Source organism: Rhincodon typus, chromosome 23 (assembly GCF_021869965.1).
Source record: "Rhincodon typus isolate 14 chromosome 23, sRhiTyp1.1, whole genome shotgun sequence".
Classification (NCBI taxonomy): domain Eukaryota; kingdom Metazoa; phylum Chordata; class Chondrichthyes; order Orectolobiformes; family Rhincodontidae; genus Rhincodon; species Rhincodon typus.
Window position 1 is genome coordinate 17,635,482 of NC_063354.1, and position 24,513 is coordinate 17,659,994.

Here is a 24,513-nt window from a genome sequence, read left to right on the forward strand (position 1 = left end):
CTAGTCACTGACTGCCAGCTAGAATAGCACTCATTTATCCCCACTTTTTGCTTCCTGTTAGTCAACCAATCCTCTATCCATGCTAATACTTTACCCTTAATGCCATGCATCCTTATCTTATGCAGTAGCCTCTTGTGCGGCACCTTGTCAAAGGCCTTTTGGAAGTCTAGGTACTCCACATCCACTGGGTCCCCATTGTCCACCTCGCTCGTAATGTCTTCATAGAATTCCAAAAGATTTGTCAAGCATGACCTGCCCTTCGTGAACCCAAGCTGCGTCTGCCCAACGGGACAATTTCTATCAAGATGCCTTGCTATTTCTTCCTTGATAATAGACTCAAGCATCTTCCCCACTACAGAGGTTAAGCTAACCGGTCTATAATTCCCCATCTTTTGTCTACTTCCCTTTTTAAACAGTGGCGTCACATTTGCTGTTTTCCAATCTGCTGGGACTGCCCCAGAGTCCAGCGAATTTTGGAAAATTACCGCCAGTGCACCTGCTATTTCTCCCGCCATCGCTTTTAGTACCCTGGGATGCATTCCATCAGGGCCAGGAGACTTATCAATCCTTAGCTCCATTAGCTTGCCCAACACTACCTCTTCTGTAATTATGATTGTTTCCAGGTCCTCACCTACCTTCGTCTCTTTGTCAATTACTGGCATGTTATTAGTGTCCTCCACTGTGAAGACCGATACAAAATACCTGTTCAGTGCCTCGGCCATTTCATCATATCCCATAACTAAATTCCCCTTCTCATGCTCTAAAGGGCCAACGTTTACTTTAGCCACTCTTTTTCGTTTTATATATTTATAGAAACTTTTCCTATCTGTCTTTATATTCTGTGCTAGTTTTTTCTCATGTTCTATCTTACTTTTCCTTATAGCTCTTTTTGTGGCTTTCTGTTGACCTTGATTCGTTTAGCATTCATTGATACTTAATTTAAGGCATGAATAACAGCTGGCAAACATTTGGCTTGGAAAGGCAATTGAGTTGGTAGTACTCAATCTACCACTGAGTGAATAATCAGTTTCAAGGTAAACTTGGATATTTCCATGCATTAAATTATGTGGAAGTAGTTATTTGTGTCAATAGGCAATTTGCTGCCTTCTGCTCCCAGACCAGAGATTAGTCAGCTTGGAGACTGTCATGTGTTGGAAATAAGTTTCTCAACTTGTTTCCTCTCATCTTCAGGATCCTTCAATGGTCTGGACAGAAGAGATGAAAGGAACTCTGTGACCAATTCTAAGCTTTTGACTTGTCCTTACTATTTCTTCACTTCACTTCCTCAATTTCCAACTTGCTGTTTGGCTAGGGGCACCTCTTAGATTTGGCAATGGGGTGGGAGGGATGATGGTGAGTTAGCTTAATTGACTGAATGGCTGTTTTGTGATGCAAAGCGATGCAAAGCAATGCCAACAGTGTTAGTTCAACTTCCACACTGGCTGAAATTGCCATGAAGGGCTCACCACCACCACCACCACCCCCAAAAGAAAACTTATCTGAGACGTGGTGACCTTCATGTTTAACCACCTGCAGTCGCCTCTGTCTAATATGAGAGCAGCCCTATGGTCTGGTAAAACTTTGGAGGCTACCTTTTACCTTAGATTTAACTGATTTCTGATTAGAATAGGTTATTTCTAGAAGATTGTTCTTTGTATGAAACTCATACCTTCTCAAAAATGTTGACATTGAGAGCACACACTATTAAGTTTTAGTTAATCCAGAAGATGTTTGTCTAGAAATTTAGACCATCCCTTCTGAGGGATGACTTCACCTTACTAATCTTGGACCACAAGCTGAAATGTAATTTTAATAAAGATGTATGTGGCAACATTAGTATTCTATTACTCATTTGCTTCAGATTAGTTTCAGAGAACTATAAGGTGCTTACATCTAAATTGGGTTCATTGTTGTGTTTTTGAACTAGATCAGATCATTTTAACTAAAATATGTCTTCCAGTTAAGTATTTGATGTATTGTACCAAAAGCAATGGAGAAATGTTCAATTACACCCATTTTCACAACTTCAAAAAGCTTGAACAAGTGATCTGCCGCCCTTAAAATGTTACCGTGTATCTTATCTTTGAGTGTGGCTTGCTTTTTTGACTGACTGTCCTTTGTCTAGGTTGGTACAGCAAACAGCTTAGAATTTTTGGAAGACCCAAAAGCTGAAGTTGTAGATGAAATTGCTGCTAAACTTGGATTAAGGAAGGTGAGTGAAGGAATAATGGCAAGGCTTAGAACTACTGGATGGCAATTTTGGGGTCTGTATGTTAATGTGCACTGTACATTCAGAAATTGGAAGGTTGCCTTCCAAATTGCAACAAAGCTTTTGGAGGGCAGTGGCATCTTTCTTTCTCAAGGTTCGGCATTCAAACACACAAAGGTGTGAAGTTCTGTACTGACCCACTAGATACCTGGTAAATTTGCCAAAAGTAATTATTTTTGTCCATGCAAAAGTATGTGAACTATAAATGTCATACCAAGTTTTAATTCTTACAAAATAATCTGTCATTCTTTGATTTGATATTGGTTGTCCTCTTATATAAAAAAGTACTGATTTATGTTTCAGAACATGTACATTTTGAAGTCTACGTCCTGCAGTAAAAAGATCCTCCTTCCAAAAGTTGGAGCTTGCATTGTTTTTCTGTTATGTTAATAATAAGCAGATGTGGAGAGTTGCTTTACGGTAAATGGAGTAATGTTTTCCAGCTGCTGTGGCAGGACAATGCAAGATCTCGATGCATGAAAAATTTATTTAACTTCCAGCCTTCATTAGCAGAAAAAGGAAGATCTTAAATTCAGTGGCAACTGAATCCTTGACTTTTTAAATAGAAGTAATTTCTGGATAATAACCATCCAAAATATAGTTGAGTCTTTACGTGAAATTATGCAAGGAGCTTTTCCAAACTCTTTATGGAAAAAATTGCAGTCATTTTCCAAATTGCACTGCTTTGAGATATTAAAATGGAAAATTCAATTGGCTTTTTATTGACAAAAGCTTAATATGGAAAATAGTAAATAAACAAAAAAAAATCTCAGCACAAACAGTGCATTCTTGACGAGCTGTTTTTCCTTTGAAGTTGTCGCTGCAAAATTCCACTACACTCATTTGGCTTTTTTGATGGCAGAATGTACATTTCTCCAAAACTATGCCATGATTATTTAGCAGAAGGTGCAGCTGCAGCTCTAATATGTTTCATTATTAAATACTTTATGTAGTGCATACAATGTGACCACCCTGTAAATTTAACAATAGACATTTAAAAATGTTCAAACTTCAGTACCTCTGTAAAAGAACCATTTCTGTCAGATTGGAAATTACAAGTAAAAGATCTTATTTAGAATAACATCAGATGTGCCAACTCAGTTAAGTGTTGGTGCTCTAACTTTACAGTTAGGATAAGTGCAAAGTGGTAAGGAAAATCTGGCCCCTTTCAGTTTGCAATGTTTTTAAGTATATTTGCTGGCCAAACACACACTAGCACTGGGAAAGAAGTGTGCAAGTCAGTTAACATGTCCTCTGCTTCTCACTGAAAGTTAAATGGAAATTCACTGTCATATGGTGGAAACATTAAAATGCTCCTCTCTAACAATTTAGGCTCTGTTTGACTTGCTGCATTATCATTTTCAGGTTGGTTGGATATTCACAGATCTACTATCAGAGGACACAAGAAAAGGTACTGTCAAGTTTATCAGGAATAAGGTAAGGATTTTTGTTTCATTGAAAATTGACCACTCGATGCTTGCTGTATTTTCACCTTGTTTAAAAAAAAAAGCTAAGCTACATTTCAAGTGTGTTGGTGACCTGAGAGAGAACAGGGCTGGCCACCTATTCCATTTTCACACATTTCTATTTTAATTTTAACTTCAGTAATTATGCTTTTCTTCATAACTTATTTAATTTCAAACTATGTAAAACCTGGTGGGTTTTTCTTATTGTTCCCACTAATTTAAAGAGATCTTTCACTCAAATTGAAAGAAACATGCGGTTCAAATTGCATGTGCCACTTTTCTGTTTAATACATTGAGCTTTTTAAATATGCCCCATGTCATTACTTTGTGATTTTTTTTTTTTTAACTGCGTTCTCTTTTCTCCTTCCACCTTCTTCATCTATCTCCCACTGAGTTATGGAGCATTCACACATCCTGGTTCATAGTGTGAAGCTAAAATCTACTGGATTTAAATTTTGGAAGGTAAAAGAGGTGTGAAGATTTATATTCACTCTGAAGTGAAACTTCATGTTCTACTTCTGCCAGTATGACGTTGGGCCTGAATTTCTACCCAGATTTTATCTGATGACTGCAGCTCTGGTATACAGTGAGACTGTTTCACAATGGTGTCAGAAGTAGTGAATAAATGTATGTTTAGGACAGAAGAATCTGTTTTGACTTCTCCGGTCTATTCATGATCCATTGACAATTGTATTTAATGTTATAAGGCCATACAAAATTATTTTTTGCTTTCTGGTATTAGCTGGTGTGCAGCTTTGTTGACTGATTAGTAAAGAACAGTAGTAGGAATAGATACTGGAATACAGATTTTCCACTTTATTTGTAGGCAATAAACCTTTCCAAATTAAGAATGTTTTCATTCAGTATTATTCCTAATAAGCTGTTCAGACAATTGAGTTGTGTTTGTAGCAGATTGAACTAGGTAACAGAACAAAAAAATGGTTTTAAAACTATGCCTTTGATATTTATAATTTTAAGTTGATTTTCAATACAAAATAAGGCAAATAAGCATGAGTTCTGAAAATGTTTGGAGCTAGTTTACTCTGAAGACATTTGCAGCATTCCAGAATCTCTCCCAGGCAGGAATGGCACCAGTACAGTACAGATACGGATCTGCCTGTTGTGCTGAGTTGACAAGGATCAGCTCATAATTCCATGGAATTTTAAAGTGTGAATCATGCACAGAATTACTTGGATATTGCCTATCTTCTGCAAGATGTATTTGTAGGATTCTATTCTATGAATAAATTTCAAGTTAGAAAAGGGTGCTCTAGTTAGACCAGACCTTAATTTGATAAAACAGGACCTGAACACACACGTATTGTTGGCTGTATCTAACTAATAAAAATACTCTGCAAAGCTAAATCATGTACCTTTTTTAAATAAAAATCTTCAATGTGCTCAACCTTGGAAGACCAGTCAAGTTTTAATGACCAAAATAAATTCAGTTTGCAATTTACATTCACTACCATCCACACTGATATTGGGAGAAATAATCCAGATCTCGAATTGTTTTGTGGAGAAAATGCTAAAATAGAGACATTGAATATAAGAGAAAACAACTTATTGATTAAAGTCCAGCCAATTGTCCTGACAAATTTTAAGAGCTAACCAGATGTCTTTTTCATGGGGGCCAGGTGTAATGGGGAGGTTGAGGGGGGTGTCCCAAGCCATCACCTTCCCACCCACCCCCTAACAGCCCCCATATCGCAGGAATGGGTGGCCGCTGAAAGTGACAGCCTGCTTGCCGTATTTAAATAGAAAAGGATGAATGAAACTTGCTAACAGCTTAATTGATACCAGCATACCCTGCCCATACCATAATAGGCTAAGGATGGACAAGCAGGCAGGGGTGAGCAAACAGTTTTTATAAAATGTTTTAAGAGTGGGAAGAGGAACACACCCATTCCTGTCTCCTCCTGCTTCATGCTCACTCTCTGCAAACGCGCTCCCCCTCACTCTCTCTCACGCCCCTGTCCACCCAAAAGGTTCTTGATATCCCATCCCCCGTGTCCTTGCTTACCTTATTCTAGGATCCATTGGCACCTTCATCCTCGCACAGCTTGCAGTCCAGACAGCATCTACTGATCTCTGGCATACCAGGACCATTGGAGTTGCTGGCCAGTCACTTTACACCTGTTTTAGCTGCTTCCAGTGGTTATGGCAACGGGGCACACTTATTGGTCTGTCCACTGACTTTCCTTTGAAAGGTGGATAGGAGACCACAGTTAAAGATCAGTATGTGCAGTTTAGAACACTCTGTAATGGCAAAAAAATGATATGCTGGGAAGGGTATATTTACCTATATGGTACCAAGGATGAGTAACTTTGGTTTTAAGTGAAAGTATGACATTTTTGAAATGTTGCCTTGGAACAGGAAAGGATTCAGAGGTTTCTAAAAATCAATGGCTGATTTTTATAGGATGGATACTGGAAGACTCTCTTTGTCATCAATGCTGAGAAGTTATAGATTTTAAAATCTGGCATTGAGAGGCAAAATTAGGTCAGGAAAAATGCCTTTTTTTTCAGATCTGCAAAAAACCTGAATGTTTTTCCAGTAGGATTAATCAAAACAGAAAGCATTGCATTTTCAAAAGAAAAGTGAAATATTTGAAATAAATGAAGAAAACAGATTGAAGAGTTGTGGAATTATTTTTAAATTTCTTTAACAAAGAGCTGACATTGACGCACAAGGTTGAATGGCCTTGTAAATCCTATGGAAATATAGCCAAGTCACTAGCATATTCTATGGTAGCTGAGTAGAGATATGTAGGGAGGTATGGAGAGTAGACCAGCCTTTCCAAGAGTAACCAACTGCTGGTCCTAACCTCATTTAGTTAAGTGTTAATAATTCTATTTGTTTAAGCTTATGGCCTAATGCTGTTTTGACATTGGCAATCAAAAATAAAATTAGACAGCTGTGTTTATTTTACTGATAACCTGAGTTTAGAAACTTGAAGCAGTACTGGTTTTATTTTTCTCTGTCAGGATGCGCATTTTCTAAGTGCAGAAGAATGCATTACAGCAGGAGATTTCCAAAATAAACATCCCAATGTTTGCCGCCTATCTCCTGTCAATCATTTTGGATCCAAATTTGTTACCGTCTTGGCAACAGGTATGAGTTAATTGTGATAAAATCTCAGCTTGTGAAAAATAATGTAAAATAGGAAATACAATCTTCACCACTTAGAACAGCTGCAATGACTGATCTGAGTGAAATTTACCTGCTAACCACAGTGGCCAGTATAACACCTGGAGAAAATTAGTTGTTTTTCTTGCTATCAGGAATCAAATGAAGCTCCCTGATTTTTTGGCTGCGATGCTGGGAGCAGAACAGATATTGCAGAACTGTGTTTGCAATGGTGACTAGACATGTCAAGATTTAATATTTTAGCGAAGATCTGTAGCTCATGTTGTGGTTGGAGTTGTTGGTTGGTTTGCCAAGTTGACTGGTTTTCATGCAAATGTTTTGTCTCCCTTCTAGGTGACATAATCCGTGCTGTGTAGCCTCTGTCGAAGCGCTGTTGTTCTGTCCTGCTGTGAATTTATATGGTCCAGTCTGTCATGGTGGATAGTCTTGTTTGTGGTTTTGTACCATAGTGGTATGTAAGTGGGATCTATTTGTCTTTTCCAAGCACGAGAATTCCTGGAGGCCCGGTTTTTCAACCACTGATGCGATAAACAAACAATTTGAAATAAACCCCATCTACATACTGCTACGGCACAAAACTAGGAACAAGACTGCCCATCATGATAGACCTGACCATATAAATTCAGAGCGGGACAGACAACAGCGCTCCAACGGAGGTTAGACAGGACTGACGATGTCACCTAAAAAGGAGACAAAATGTTTGCATGAAAATCCGTCAGCTTGGCGAAATGTCAACTTTACACTTTTAGCAAAAATGTAGGTTTTGTTCAGTTTTTGTTTTTGTTTTTTGCTGAATTTTTAGCTTGGATCAGAATGTGATGCAAATGCCCTGATTTAAGTAAGAGTAGAATTGGAAATCTTGACACAATATTGTCCCCAATTACATCATGCTTGCAGTAATTCCTTGCTTAAATTTGAAGTTGTTTTTCCAAAAATTGCGACTTCAAGTGAATCATATTTTGCCATTAAGATCAATGTAAAAGCTACAAGTGCTGTAGAGCCTTCCTGTTCAGAAATTAAAAACATTAAAATATATAGCCTTTTAAGAGAAAATTCTTTATGGTGCTAAATTTTTATATTGATAAATAAAATCTTTTTCAAATAAAATGAACTTAATATAAAATGAAAATAGTAACTTACTACTTGTGGTACCTGCTTGTCATGCATCCCAATCTCTGACCTTTGTGAACCCTTGTTGTCAACCCTCTGACTGGCCTCATCTGCTCCTTAATCCACTGTCTCATGGAACATGCTCCCTGATTCTGCTGCTGGTTGTTGCACTCCTGAACACTCACTGTAGATGAGTGCCTTGGAGATAAGCAGTAAGAAGCAAGAAAAGCAGCTTCACCTTGCAGGTAGTAAGTTTTTATTTCAAGTGGATTTTGATCAGTTTCACCAATTTTTGATCAGATACCTCCCTTTGCACCTCCTGCTTGAGTTTCAGAACTGGAGGAGCAGTGCCCATGATTAAGTGTAAGTGGTGGTAGTATAAGCATGCTGGTTTTACATCAGCCAAGAGGAGTGATGTCCTGAATCGATTATTGAGTAAATTGTTGCATTGTTGGGGTCAGGGATCTGTTATCAGAAGATTTCTGATCAAAAAGGGGCAAGGCTAATCATCAGTTCATTTGAAGAAACTCATCTGTGGTTTTTGAGATAACAAGGTATAGAGCTGGATGAACACAGGAGGCCACGCAGCATCAGAGGAGCAGGAAAGCTGACATTTCAGGCCGAGACCCTTCTTCCCCTCCCCCATTTCTGAAAGGGGTTCTGAAATAAACAGGGAGAGGGGCAGGCGGATAGAGGAGAAGACAGGTGGAGAGGAGACAGACAGGTCAAAGAGGTGGGGATGGAGCCAGTTAGGGTGAGTGTAGGTGGGGAGTTAGGGAGGGGATAGGTCAGTCCAGGGAGGACGGACAGGTCAAGGGGGCAGGATGAGGCTAGTAGGTAGGAGATGGGGGTGGGGCTTGAGGTGGGAGGAGGGGCTAGGTAGGAGGAAGGACAGGTTAGGGAAGCGGGGACAAGCTGGGCTGGTTTTGGGATGCAGTAGGGGGAGGGGAGATTTTGAAGCTTGTGAAGTCCCCATTGATACCATTGGGCCGCAGGGTTCCCAAGTGAAATATGAGGTGCTGTTCCTGCAACCTTCAGGTGGCATCGTTGTGGCACTGCAGGAGGCCCAGGATGGACATGTTGTCTGAGGAATGGGATGGGGAGGTGCAGTGGTTTAGTGCGAACCGAGCGTAGGTGTTCCGCAAAGCGGCCCCCAAGCCTCCGCTTGGTTTCCCCGATGTACAAGAGGCCACCACGGGAACAGCGGATACAGTATACCATATTAGCAGATGTGCAGGTGAACATCTGCTTGATGTGGAAAGTCTTCTTGGGGCCTGGGATGGGGGTGAGGGGAGAGGTGTAGGGGCAGGTGTGGCACTTCCTGTGGTTGCAGGGAAAAGTGCCGGGTGTGGTGGGGCTGGAGGGGAATGTGGAGCGGACAAGGGAGTCATGGAGAGAGTGGTCCCTCCAGAAAGTAGATAAGGGTGGGGAGGGAAAAATGTCTTTGGTGGTGGGGTTGGATCGCAGATGGCGGAAGTGTCGGAGGATGATGCGTTGGATCCGGACGTTGGTGGGGTGGTACGTGAGGACAAGGGGGATTCTGTTTTTGGTTGTTATTGCGGGGAGGGGGTGTGAGGGATGAATTGCGGGAGACACGGTGGAGGGCGTTCTCGACCACTGACGGGGGGGAGGTTGGCACTTTTCCCTGCAACCACAGGAAGTGCTACACCTCCCCCCTCACACCCGTCCCAGGCCCCAAGAAGACTTTCCACATCAAGCAGATGTTCACCTGCACATCTGCTAATGTGGTATACTGTATCCGCTGTTTCCTCCTGTACATCGAGGAAACCAAGCGGAGGCTTGGGGACCGCTTTGCGGAACACCTACGCTCGGTTCGCACTAAACAAATGCACCTCCCAGTCACGAACCATTTCAACTCCCCCTCCCATTCCTCAGACGACATGTCCATGCTGGGCCTCCTGCAGTGCCACAACGATGCCACCTGAAGGTTGCAGGAACAGCACCTCATATTTCACTTGGGAACCCTGCAGCCCAGTGGTATCAATGTGGACTTCACAAGCTTCAAAATCTCCCCTCCCCCTACCGCATCCCAAAACCAGCCCAGCTTGTCCCCACCTCCTTAACCTGTCCTTCCTCCCACCTATCCCCTCCTCCCACCTCAAGCCCCACCCCCATCTCCTACCTACTAGCCTCATCCCGCCCCCTTGACCTGTCCATCCTCCCTGGACTGACCTATCCCCTCCCTAGCTCCCCACCTACACTCTACTGGCTCAATCCCCGCCTCTTTGACCCGTCTGTCTCCTCTCCACCTATCTTCTCCTCTATCCATCTTCTATCCGCCTCCCCCTCTTTCCCTATTTATTTCAGAATCCCCTTCGCCTCCCCCATTTCTGAAGAAGGGTCTAGGCCTGAAACGTCAGCTTTCCTGCTGCTCTGATGCTGCTTGGCCTGCTGTGTTCATCCAGCTCTACACCTTGTTATCTCAGATTCTCCAGCATCTGCAGTCCCTACTATCTCATCTGTGGTTTCTCCTATTTCTCTCTGCTTCTGTCTAAAGCCCTCATTCCCATTGAGGGTTTGGGAGATTTGGTGAGATGATGAGTCAGGGAGCAAGAGACACTGCAAGTCAGAGGATTGGCAGAAAGAGGGTGAGTTAGGGATTGAGAGAGCCACAAGTCGGTGGATCAGACAGCAAGAGACCAATCCAAATCAATGCTGATCAGTTCATATGGCTCTGTCAGACCAGTAGCAAACTGTATTAAAACAAATCTTGCACACTAAATGAGAGCACAAGGCATGTAAGCTTGCTGTTTAAAGTGAAATAATGTTAAAGAGAGACTTGCTATATTTCCTGCTGCAAATTTGTTTTCACTTTCCTTAGGTGGCCCAGATAATCAGGTTCATTTTGAAGGTTACCAAGTTTCCAATCAGTGTATGGCTCTCGTAGGCGATGACTGTTTTCTACCATGCAGAGATGCACCAGAGCTGGGATATGTGAAGGAGTCTTCTAGTGAGCAATATGTTCCTGATGTTTTCTATAAGGTAACTGATTAACTGACTGTGTCACACAGTGCATACTATATGCAACATGAGTCCAAATGATTGATAAATATTTCAAATCAATTTTGTGCATTGATTATTCCTTCTTGTTTGCTACTACAGTCTTCCTTCATGCAGGGAGAAAGGAAAGAAAAGGCAAAATGGGTGCTTGGGGTCATTGAGGTTGGAAGCAAAGTGGACTCCAGACCCACAGCAATCTGGTTGACTCTTAACTGCCCTCTTGGCAGTTAGGGATGGCAGTAAATTCTGGCTTAGCCAGAGAGACCCACATCCCTTGAGTGAATTTTTAAAAAAAAAAAGATGAAATCAATGACCGTGTGATATGCTGTTTGATTTTGTATTCATGTTAGAGGAAAATTGTTCAGCCAAGTATCTCCAAACATCTTGAGTACTCATTTCAGTGTGAGGCTGAACCAGATTGTCTGCAACCTTGATGTCTCATGAGACTCTGAATTGAGCAACCAATCCCATGTCCTTTCCATTGCCAAGATTGCTTACATCCATTGCCATAAGAGGCATCTTCATTCCTGACAGTTCACTTTCTTTAGCTCCACCAGATCTCTGCTCTCCACCAATTCTGACATCTCTGCAACCCTGATTTTCTTCAATGCACCATTGGTGGCTGTGCTTTCAGTTGCCCATGTCTTCAGCTCTGGAATCCCCTCCCTAAACTTCCCTACTTTTTTTTTTAAAACCTGTCTCCTTTAAGACATTCCTAAAACCTACCAGTTTGTCATCTGCTGTGGCTCATTGCCTGTGCATTGAATCATCACTCCTGTGAAACTTCTGACAACATTTTTCTAACTTAAAAGTAATGCATTAAATTATTATATGGAATCTTACGGCACAAAAGAAAAGGTATTTTAGGAACGTCTTGTCCAACTATGTACCCAGCGGCCTTTTGAAAGCTACTGTTGAATCTGTTTCCAGCTCTCTTTCAGGCAGTGCAATCAGTTCATAATTTGCTGTCTTTTACACTCATTTCTTTTTTTGTTTTACCATACCTTAAATGTGTGTCCTCTAGTTACTGATTTCCAGTTAATAGAAATATTTGCTCCCTGATTATTGTATCAAAATACATCATACCTTTGAACACCTCAATCAAATTCTCTATTAACATTCTCTACTTCAAGGAAATCAATCATCTCTTCTCGTCTTGCCAATGTAACAAGTTCCTCATTCTTTTTGAAGTTCTCAAATTTTCACTGGGGATAATTTTTAAAAATCCAGCACATTCCAAACAAAATAAGCAGAACGTTGTTCTGAAAGCTCTATCATTGGGCCTCCTTCTATTTCTTATTGCGTGCTGCCCCTTGGTGACATCATCTCTAAACTCCTCATCAGTTTCCAAATGTATGCCACTTCTACCTCCAATTCTGACATCTCTGCAGCCCTGATTTTCTTCACTGCACCATTGGTGGCTGTGCTTTCAGTTGCCCATGTCTTCAGCTGAAGCATGCACTTCGACCTCACTCATGCCCTTGTCAAGCATTCCATTGTCTCTAAATTTTGAGACTGCTTGCCTGGCATTCAGTATTGGTTGAGCAGAAATTGCCTAAAACTAAATATTGGGAAAACCAAAGCCATTGCCTTCAAACTCTTTCCTAGTCACTGACTCCATCCTTCTTGGCAGCTGTCTGAGGCTGAAATGCAACCTAGGTGTCATATTTGATTTTAAGATAAGCTTCTGAGCACATGACTGCACCATCACTAAGACTGGCTGCTTCCATCTCTGTAGCATTGCCTGATTCTAATACTTCGTCAGCTCAGCTGCTGAAATTCTCATCTGTGTCATTGTCTTTTGACTGTAAAAATATGCTTCTGACTAGCCTCTTGCTTGCTAAACTGTATAAATTTCTACTCTTCTAAAAGTCTGGTTGTTATGCCCTAACTTGAACCAAATCCTGTTCATGCATCACTTCTGTGATCACTGACCTTCTGATAAGCCATGCCTTGTTTTCAAAATACTAATTGTTTTTAAGTGACCTGACCTATCTCTATAATCTCCTCCAGTTCTCAGACTTCAGCACTCTTCCAATTCTGGCCTGTGCATCCTAGATTTTAATCACTCCACAATTGATAAGGATGCCTTTAACTGCCAAGGCCTGACGTTCTAGAATTCATGTTCTCGATCTCTTCATCACCCTTTGATCCTTTTAAGGTGTTCTTGGAGACCTGTTGTGATACTTCCTTTTGGTTTGGGGGTCAAATTTTGTATGATAAGCCCCTGTGAAGAGCATTGATTTGCTTAACTATGTTAAGGATTCAATGTAAATACAATTTGTTCTACCCAAAATTGGATTTGATTATTCAATTGAGGCCTAATTCATCACTTAATGTTTAGCAAACCGTTGTTGCTTTTGTACTGTGCCACCATTTATAAAAGGGATCAAATTATCTTTAGTAGCTCTTACCAACCTGTTTTACCATCTTCAAAGATTTATGACGGTGAATACCCAGTCCTTTTATGTTCCTGCATGTCCTATAAAATGATACCATTTACTTTACATTGCTTGTCCAATTGTTTCATTGGAAATCCACGGTTCTAGGCCTGTCTGTATTAAGTTTCCTCTATCTGCCTGTTTTACCAGTCTGACAAAGTTCTCCTGAAGGCTGCTTCTTCTCTTTCTTGAATGCTAAATTACTATTGCTAACAGAAGTTTGATTTTGAGTAGAAATTTCACAAAGCAGTTTTTGTGTGAATGGATTCATAAAAAGAATAGTTGTTAACCCAATGCATGTAAACTATTCATGTGGTTTCTCTCTCATAGGACATAGACAAATTTGGTAATGAAATCACACAGTTAGCAAGGCCATTGCCAGTTGAGTACCTGATCATAGATGTAAGTATGAACTAAGGTAAATCTTTAGTCCTGAATTTGATCAGGATTGCATTTCATTTTTCCTGGGATAATGCAAAAGAACATTAGGGCGTGGCTCTATAATATGGCTTGAATCTATTAATGCTTGTTTTGCCTTTGCCAATACTGCAATATAGAAATAATTCTGTTGCATAATTAAATGGATAAACCCGATGTCCCTAAATACAGGTACCATGTTCTGAAATGGTTAGGTTGATTCTATTTATGCTGATTAAATTTGAGGCTGATGATTAACGTGACCAGAAGTATGCAGAATTTGTGGATCATCCCATTTTACTCTGTCATTTCGGTTACTGAATTACAAATTACATAGGCAACATGTATCACCTATATCTCCTATTTCTTGAGAAAACTAGTTTCCTAAATGCATTTGTGTTCGCATTGCATGGTAAATTTATTTTACTTTTAATCAGTATTTTTGTTTTACCAAACATTTGTGTATGTTTGGTTTTTTATAAGAAGGCCGTTAAGTAGAGCTTCTGGTTGAAGGTGAATTGTAGCTATCCAAATGACAAGACTGGTTAAAATTGTGAATAGCTGAGCCACACAGGCTGGAAAAGTGCCAGCTAAATGACATTTTAAGCACTACACTTAGTTTCAGTATTCCTGAGCTAAGGAAGGAGAAGCTTGATCAAATTACCGCCTTGGCAATGACGTACTCTGAACAGGAACATCTTGACGTTACTCCCTGTCGGAGTTCACAGATAATTGGCTTTGGGCTATCTGACACGCAACCCAACAATAAGTGAGTGTTCATTCCTAAAAACAAAGGGAGAAAATTGACATGTCAGTTGAGTTTCTAGTCAATAGTGAAATCCCTCCTCCGCCACTACCGCTGCCTCCACCACTGATGGCATGTAGCTTGGTAATGGAAATACCACTGAAAGCCATCAGGAGATGGTTAGGTGTTCTTTGTTTGGCAGTAGTTGTGACCTAGAACTGTTCCTCCTCTTATGCCTGAGCACCGATTATTAAGAATATGCTGATATTAAATGGTGAAGTTTGTTATTTTTAAGACTAAAATTAAACTCAACAAATCCTAAATGTTTTTCACTTGGTAACCAACCAAACAAGTTAAAATATCTGACAAGCAAAATTAGTATCAAAGCAGATAAACTCAAAACATAGTTTGGTCATTGCTGTGCCATCTGTTACAAGCTGTTAGTTTTAGTTAATTATTTTAACTTGTTGCGTTGGTTACTGATTTACAAAACAGCTTACTTTAGTTTCACTCATTATTAAGACAGATTTATTTGTCATGCAGCACTGATTCTTTTTAGTAGATGATTATTCTCTTGAGAAATGACAGACAGATGTAAAGGATTAGAGTGTGTCGGCACTGTTCTTAACACAGTAGTCAAAGCACTGCAGAAAAATCTAAATGAAACAAGATCAACAGACAGCCCAGCAGCTGCCAATACATGGAAATATTTAGAACCTGAAGCCACTTCCTGTGCAGGTGTTCCAGGCACTGGTTTCTGTTAGCAATAACATGCTCGTTTAGATGCCAGCCACTGTTCTGATAACCATATTTCTCCACAAATAATAGTGTAAGATTATTATGATCAGGATCCCTCCCAAATTTTTTGCATAGCCTGTTATTTTTAATGCTCTGCACCTTTTTAAATATATCTTGTATGGCTGTGCATAAGCAGTATCTTTAAAGGGTATAACTTATAAATGCCCTGTGCAAAACCTTCCAGGTTCCTACTTCATTGGTTTTAAAGTGCATTGGGACATTATGGTCACCAAAGTCCACCTTGTTCTACGCTTTCTATATTGCAAAGCCTGCTCATGTCCTTATAAAAACTTCATACTTCCAAGCTCCATTGTTCTCACTTGTCTGGTTTCTCCCACCTCTTTTCTGTAAACTTCAGCTAATCCAGCCCTCTCTTGTCTTTAGTTACAGCACAAAATCCCACTTGCTCGCTGTCTTTGCTCTCCTCCATCAAGACATTGTCAGTTACTGTCTCCAATGAAAAATTTTCACCGTTGTGCTAAATACCACATTCCTCAGCCTTTCCCTGTTTTATAACCTTCCCAGCTAAAAAGCCCCTACCCCTGGCTAAAACTCCATTCTTATGTTTGCAGCTTTTTTTATATCCCACTAAGATTTAGCATACTGTTGACAGCTGTGCATTGAGCTATCAAAGCTTCAAGAAGAACATAAGAACTAGGAGCAGGAGTAGGCCATCTGGCCCCTTGAGCCTGCCCTGCCATTCAATAAGATCGTGGCTGATCTGTTTGAGACTCAGCTCCACTTAATCGCCCACTCGCCATAACCCTTAATTCCTTTTACTGTTCGAAAATTTATCTAGCCTTGCCTTAAAAACATTCAGCGAGGTAGCTTCAACTGCTTCACTGGGCAGGGAATTCCGCAGATTCACAACCCTTTGGGTGAAGAAGTTCCTCCTGACCTCAGTCCTACATCTGCTTCCCTTTATTTTGAGGCTATGCCCCCGAGTCCTAGTTTCATCTGCTAGCGGAAACAACCTCCCTGCCTCCACCTTATCTATTCCCTTCATAATCTTATGTTTCTATAAGATCTCCCCTCATTCATCTGAATTCCAATGAATTTTATCCCAGTCTGCTCAGTCTTTCCTCATAATCCAACCCTCTCATCTCTGGAATCAACCGAGTAAATCTCCTCTGCACCCCCTCCAGTGCTAGTATATCTCTCTTCAAGTAAGGAGACCAAAACTGCACACAGTACTCCAGGTGTGGCCTCACCAGGACTCTATACAGCTGCAGCATAGCCTCCCTGTTTTTAAACTCCATCCCTCTAGCAATGACAGACAAAATTCCATTTGCCTTTTTAATTACCTGCTGCACCTGCAATCCTACTTTTAGCGATTCATGCACAAGGACACCCAAGTCCCTCTGCACAGCAGCGTGCTGCAATATTTTACCATTTAAAACATAGTCCATTTTGCTGTTATTCCTACCAAAATGGATGACCTCACACTTATCAAGATTGTACTCCATCTGCCAGACCTTTGCCCACTCACTTAGACTATCGATATCCCTCTGCAGACTTTGTGTCTTCTGCACACTTTGCTCTGCCACTCACCTTAGTGTCATCTGCAAATTTTGACACACCACACTTAGTCCCCAACTCCAAATCGTCTATGTAAATTGTAAACAATTGCGGTCCCAACACTGATCCCTGAGGCACACCACTAGCCACTGACCGCCAACCAGAAAAACACCTGTTTACCCCTACTGTTTGCTTTCTACTGGTCAACCAATCTTCTATCCATGCCAATACATTACCTGTAATACCGTGCAACTTTATCTTATGTAGCAGCCTTTGGTGTGGCACCTTGTCAAATGCCTTCTGGAAATCCAGATATACCACATCCACAGGTTCCCCATTGTCCACGATGCAAGTAATGTCCTCAAAGAATTCCACCAAATTTGTTAAACATGACCTACCCTTCATGAACCCATGCTGGGTGTTTCCAATGGGACAATTTATATCCAGATGTCTTGCTATTTCTTCCTTAATGATAGATTCAAGCATTTTCCCCACTACTGAAGTTAAGCTAACTGGCCTATAGTTACCTGCTTTTTGTCTACTTCCTTTTTTAAACAGTGGCATCACATTGGCTGTTTTCCAATCTGTGGGAACCACCCCAGAGTCCAGTGAATTTTGGTAAATAATTACTAGTGCATTTGCTATTTTCCCCATCACCTCTTTTAGTACCCTGGGATGCATTTCATCAGGGCCAGGAGACTTCTGTACCTTTAGCCCCATTCGCTTGCCCAGCACTGCCTCCTTAGTGATAATAGTTTCTAGGTCCTCAACTGCTATAACCTTCTTGCCATTAGTTTTCGGCATGTTATTTGTGTCTTCCACTGTGAAGACCGACACGAGATAACTGTTTAATGTCTCGGCTGTTTCCTCATTCCCAGTTATTAAATTGGCCTTCTCATCCTCTAAAGGACCAATGTTTACCTTCGCCACTCTTTCACGATTTACATATTTATAGAAACTTTTGCTGCCTGTTTTTATATTCTGAGCTAGTTTACTCTCATAATCTTACTTTTCTTTATAACTTTTTTGTGGCTTTCTGTTGGCCTTTAAATATTTCCCAGTCTACTAGTTTCCCACAACTCTTTGCTTTTTTGTATGTGTTTTTTTTTCAATCTGATACTTTCCTTTATTTCCTTAGACATCCATGGCTGGCTCTCTTTTCCTTCTGTTCTTCCTTATCACTAGAATATACTTCTGCTGAGCACTGTGAAAAATCGTTTTGGAAGTCCTCCACTGTTCCTCAATTGACCCACCATAAAGTTTTTGCTCCCATTCTACCTTAGCTAACTCCTCCCTCATTCCTTCATAGTCTCCTTTGTTTAAGCACGGGACATAGGTATTGGATTTAACCTTCTCACGCTGCATCTGTATTTTAAATTCGACCATACTGTGATCGCTCCTTCCGAGAGGATCTCTAACTGTGAGATCATTAATTATTCCTGTCTCATTACACAGGACTAGATCTAGGATAGCTTGCTCCCTCGTAGGTTCCGTTACATATTGTTCAAGGAAATTATCGCGGATGCATTGTATGAACCCCTCCTCAAGGCTGCCATGACTGACCTGGTTTGACCAATCGATATGTAGATTAAAATCCCCCATGATAATTGCTGTACCATTTTTACATGCGTTAGCTATTTCTATGTTTATTGCCCGCCCCACCACGATGTCATTATTTGGTGGCCTATAGACCACACCTATCAGTGACTTCTTCTCCCTGCTACTCCTAATTTCCACCCAAATGGATTCAACGTTTTGTTCAGTAGAACCTATATCATCTCTCACTACCGCCCTGATATCATCCTTAAAAATCAGAGCAACACCACCACCCTTACCTTCCTGTCTGTCCTTCCGAATAGTTTGATACCCCTGGAAATTTAACTCCCAGTCATGACCATCCTGTAACCACGTCTCTGTAATGGCCACTAAATCATACCCATTTGCCATGATTTGCGCCATGAACTCATTCACCTTGTTTCGAATGCTCCGAGCATTCAGATAAAGTGCCCTTATGCCAGTTTTTGCACCTTCTTTTTGTGTCCTATTACCTCCATTACTACAGCTCTTGAGCTGTCCTTCCCTTCAAGTTTTTTTCCTAATTTTCAATGGAGTTGAAGCTTCCTCATCACCTGCTAACCTGCTGCTTTGCCTTACATTAATTGTTGTTCTCCCTCTACACTCACTTCTCTCTCTTTCCCCCCCACCCCCAAACTTACCAGTTTAAAGTCCTACTAACCACCCTATTTACCCTTTTCGCCAGAACACTGGACTCTGCCCTGTTCAAGTGGAGTCCATCCCAGTGGTATAGATCCCTCCTGTCCCAGAACTGATGCCAGTGCCTCATGAAAAGGAAACCCTCTTTTCCACACCACTCTTTTAGCCACGTGTTTACTTCCCTGGTCCTCTCCTCCCTATGCCAGTTTGCACGTGGCTCGGGCAGCAATCCAGAGATTATGACCCTTGAAGACCTGTTTTTTAATTTTGTTCCTAGCTTTTCATAATCCCGAAACAACAGGTCTTTTTTCCTAGTCCTGCCTATGTTGTTGGTGCCTACGTGGACCACAACAACTGGATCCTCGCCCTCCCTCTCTAGTATCCTCTCAAGCCGGTCAGAGATGTCTCGCACCCTGGCACTGGGCAGGCAACACACCATGCGGGATTCTCTATCCTGCTCACAAAGGATACTGTGTATCCCCCTGATGATGGAATCCCCTACAACTACAATCTGTCTTTTTGCTCCCCCTTCTTGAATGGCCTCCTGGACCATGGTGCCATGGTCAGTTGACTCATCCTTCCTGCAGCCCTGTTCCTCACCCACGCAGGGAGCAAGTGCCTCATACCTGTGGGACAATGTCAAGGGCTGCGGCGCCTGTGTTCCTGTCTGCAGGGTCCCTCTACCTGCCTCACTCGCAGTCACACACTGCTGTCCCTGCCCGCTGATCGAATTAACATTAGTTAATCTACCAGGTGTGACTGCCTCCTGGAACACAGCATCCAGGTATTTCTCCCCCTCCGGGGGAACAAAAGAGAAGTACGGCACAGGAGCAGACCTTTTGGCCCTCCAAGCCTGAGCCGATCATCATGCTTTGACTGAACTAAAAAATAAATCTTCTTCCCTTATTCAGTCCGTATACCTCTATTCCCTCCCTATTCGTGTAACCATCTAACTGCCTCTTAAATGTTGCCAACGTGCCTACTTCCACCACCACCTCTGGCAGTGCATTCCAGGCTCCTACCACTCTCTGCGTGAAAAACTTGCCTCGCACATCTCCGTTAAACTTTTGCCCTCTTACTTTGAACCTGTGCCCCCTTGTAATTGAAACTTCAACCCTGGGAAAAAGCCTCTGACTATTCCCTCCTATCTATGCCTGTCATAATTTTGTAGACCTCTACCAGGGCTCCTCTCAGCCACCATCTTTCCAGTGAAAACAATCCTCGTCTTTTTAACTCTTCCTCATTGCCAATGCCTCAAGATGGGGTAACATCCTGGTGAACCTTCTGTTCACTCTCTCCAAAGTCTCCACGTCCTTCTGGTAATGCGCCGACCAAAACTGCACACAATATTCCAAATGCAGCCTAACAAGGGTTTTATGTAGCGGTAACACGCTTTGCCGACTTTTGTACTCCATGCCCTGGCCAATGAACGCAAGTGTGCCATATGCCACCTTAATCACTTTGGCCACCTGTGTTGCTACTTTCAGGGAACTGTGGATCTGCACACCTGGATCCATCTGTATGTTAGTGTTCTTAAGGCTTCTGCCATTAACAGTATAATTCACACCTAAATTTGATCCTCCCAAAATGCATCACCTTACATTTGTCTGGATTAAACTCCATCTGCCATTTCTGTGCCCAAGTCGCCAATCTATCTGTATCCTGTTGTATCCTTTCACAATCGTTGGCACTATCAGCAATTCCACCAATCTTCGTGTCATCTGCAAACTTACTAATCAGACCATCCACATTTTCCTCTGGATCGGTTATATATACTACAAACAACAGAGGACCTAAGACTGATCCCTGTGGAACACCACTAGTTACCGGTATCCATTCTGAAAAACACCCTTTCGTTGCTACCCTCTGTCTTCCATGACCAAGCCAGTTTTGTATCCATCTAGTGAGCCCACCCTGAATCCCACCAATCTGCCATGTGGGACTTTATTAAATGTCTTTTTTAAATGCCATAAACTACATCCATAGCTCTTCCCTCATCAATTATTTTTTGAAGAGGTGACGGATTGATCAGATTGGTGAGACATGACCTTGCCCGTACGAAACCATGCTGCCTGTTGCTAACTAGCACATTTTCTTCCAAATGTGCATATATCCTGTCCCTCAGTATCTTCTCCAAGAGCTTCCCAATCACAGATGTCAGACTCAGCAGCCTATAATTTCCTTGATCATCCCTGCTTCCTTTCTTAAACAAGGGAACAATATTGGCTAATCTCCACCTCATCTGTGGTCAAGGAGGATGTGAAGATATCAGCTGGGGCATTGGCAATTTCTTCCCTTGCCTCTTGCAGTAACCTGGGATAGATCCCATCTGGCCCTGGGAACTTGACTACCTTATTGCAGCTTAGGATACCCAAAACTTCATCCTTTAATATATTGATATTCTCTAGAGTACTCGCACTCATTCCTGACCTCAACATCAGTCATGTCCTTCTCCTCGTGAGTACTGATATCAAATTCTAAGATTATCATCCTAAATTCATCCATCCTTCTCCGCTAATGAGATATTCTTTGAAATTCAAAGATTTTTAAAAGTTTTGATCCCACTCTTATTTACATTGTCTTGGCAGCTATATTTGTACATATTCCTGAGATGCGCAAGACACCTTTTTGGTGTTAAAGGTGCTGTGCACGTGCAATTTGTTACTGTCTTGAAGAAAATTTAGTTAATCTCATTCCTAAAGATAATTCAATGCAAGGTTGTTTCAAATATGGAAACATTTTATCTGCTTTAAAAAAAGTGTAAATGTTGAATTCTAGAATAAAAATAGAAAATAAGGCAAATTCTAAGCAAGCCTACATCTTCTGCAATATGACAGGATTGAGTGATGTTTTTTGTGTGTAGACCCCGAATCAGAAGCATTCTAACAAATGGTCTATTTCTGAAATACTCGTCTGCCTTTTCTCTAACAATGCTATTGTGAGACTTGATTAAAGTGTATAAAATCCTGAACAGTTATGTCAAAGTGGATCTGGAAGTGAAGCTTCCTCATGTGGGTGAGTCCGAAACTAAGAGGCACTGTTTTAAAATTAGGGCTCAAACTTTTAGGACAGAGATGAGAATTTATTTTCTCTCTCATAGTTTACAATTTCAGACCTCTGCATCAGAAGGATGTTGAGGCAGGGCCATTCGATGTTTTTGAGGAGGTAGATTTTTGTTTGGCAGTTGAATCAAAGGTTACTGGGAATAGATGGGAATATGGACTTCAAAACAAACAGATCAGCTATGACCTTGGCTTGAGGGGCTAAATGGCCGATATCTGCTCCAAATTTGTTCATATGCTGCCTGTTTCCATGATTTTCTCTTACATATTTATAAACCTGATTTTTGATTCTGATTGCACATCCAATTTAGATTCCTACGACTTTTCCAAAGGATCCTGTTTACACTTTTGCTTCATCCCCACATCCCTTTCCTGTTGTGAACAGGGATGTCGTCGGAGAGACACAGGTAAATGCTTCATTGCTAATAGCATTCTATTAAAATTTGAAGGAGTGTATAAAATGAAGCAGGCACAAAACGGAATACCAACAGTCGGGTTGGAATTTTTACTGATGAGTGAATTCTCTTTGGCCTACGTTGAATTTTCTTACAGGACTGTTTTGCCTTCTGTACTATTGCAGAGAAATTGGCTGACATAGTTCTAAGCAATAACTAGCAGCACTTGTTCAACAATTTGCATGTGTGTGGCATAATAACCCACCTCGTAAATTCACAGCTGCTGTAAAATGATTTTATCCTCGCATTTCACTAAACCTTTTGGCATGAATGTTGGTTTGTTTGTCTTTACAACACAAACTCCTCCACTAAACTACAGTGTAAGATGGCCAGAGGTGCATGAATGCACCCAGTAAATGTAAGAAAGGGTGGCAAATAATTGTAGTGTAACAAAAACCATCAAAAAGCCCCAGTAAAAGATTTAGTGTTTATTAATAAACCAGATTGTGGCTTACAATCACATTGTAATAATATCACTCCAATGAAGGTACAGCTATACAGCTATACATGAGTTTAGTGCATAAAGCTCTATCATTTCCAAATTTACAATATGAGCATCTAGTCTTCGACTTCATTCGTTATGTTCATTTCTCCACTTTCATGGCTGCCGCCACCTCCAAAACACACTGGTGTACGCGCGCGCACACACACTCTTTTCCCCCCCCACCCCCCAAAGCCGGGAATGCATACAGAGCTTTATCTCCCTAAACTTACTGCTATGGAGTGCAGCGATGTTCGATTTATGGTTGATCCAAAAAGATCACACCGAAAACTACTCCTAGCTATGTCCTGCAGGTTATGTTTTAATTATTCACATGACCATGAATTCTTCTGAAGGCAGCTCATTAGGATCAAATTTAACTCTTTAGAACTTGGTTTCAATATCTCATTTACAACCATCGTTTGAACTACTGGTTCAATGTAAATTGACTTTAGATAAGTGCATAATAACTTGAACCAAGTTTATGTTGAAGTAACGTATTGCATAGATTTCCAGTCAGAGTTGTCAGTTTTTTATATTGATTCTTCACAATGAGCTATGAAGTCAATGTCTGATCTACACAATCTAAATTGACACTCACCATATTAACTGGATCTTTTTGAGGAAAGTTGGATCATCCAAATAGAACCTTCTACTGTATCACAAGTTAGAATTTCTACCATTGTTAGTTATGTGACTAAAACAGAGCCATAAAACTTCTGTTCCCTTCCTGAAGGTATTGATTCTTGCTGAGGAATGGTTTCAAGCACCCAAGTCACCATTTGTCATTTGTTTAGATTGATGGTGAGTGTTGTATTGTTTAGCTGTGGTGTGCTTCAGAGCAGAGCCTGTTTAGTCCTTACCTGTCAGCATGCACTTTCTAGGACAAGCCATTCAAAAGCAATAGGAAGCAGAATCACAAATGTTACAGAACAGAAGGTGGCCATTCAGCCCATCTTGTCTGCACTGGCACTCTGGGAATTTTGGCTTGGTGCCAAACTCTTTTTTTTTCCCCTTGTAATTGTGTTTTTTTTTCCATCCAATATAATCATCCAATGCTCTCTTGAATGCCTCAATTGAACCTGCATCTGACTTCCTGGCTGTTTCTTTTCTCCTCTGTGTACCAGACCATGGTGATAATTCCAATTGTAGCATTCTTATTGTTCGTTGAATTAAAACAGCTAACTCATTGAACCAAGTGTTTGAAGCTCCAACCTGCTTGGTCTGTATCACACCAGTTATCCACTGTTCCCTCAGGTAATGCTTTGAGTATAAAAAATAAATATTGGTTAATACAAGCTTTATTCTTGTGTTTTTTAAAAAAAACTAAAGAACTGCAGATGCTGGAAATCAGAAACAAGAAGT

General features: G+C 41.1%; 1 protein-coding gene across 2 annotated transcripts in view; it reads left to right on the forward strand.

Moving 5' to 3' along the window:
- The window catches only part of nploc4 (NPL4 homolog, ubiquitin recognition factor), a 72,280-nt gene that overhangs the window by 39,866 nt on the left and 7,901 nt on the right, over positions 1-24,513 (forward strand). For both annotated transcript variants that reach the window (XM_048610670.1, XM_048610671.1), the window contains exons 9-14: positions 2,126-2,212; positions 3,635-3,706; positions 6,724-6,850; positions 10,839-10,999; positions 13,789-13,860; positions 22,524-22,619. In XM_048610670.1, coding sequence (XP_048466627.1) covers positions 2,126-2,212; positions 3,635-3,706; positions 6,724-6,850; positions 10,839-10,999; positions 13,789-13,860; positions 22,524-22,619 — 615 coding nt within the window. The remainder of the gene's footprint in view (positions 1-2,125; positions 2,213-3,634; positions 3,707-6,723; positions 6,851-10,838; positions 11,000-13,788; positions 13,861-22,523; positions 22,620-24,513) is intronic.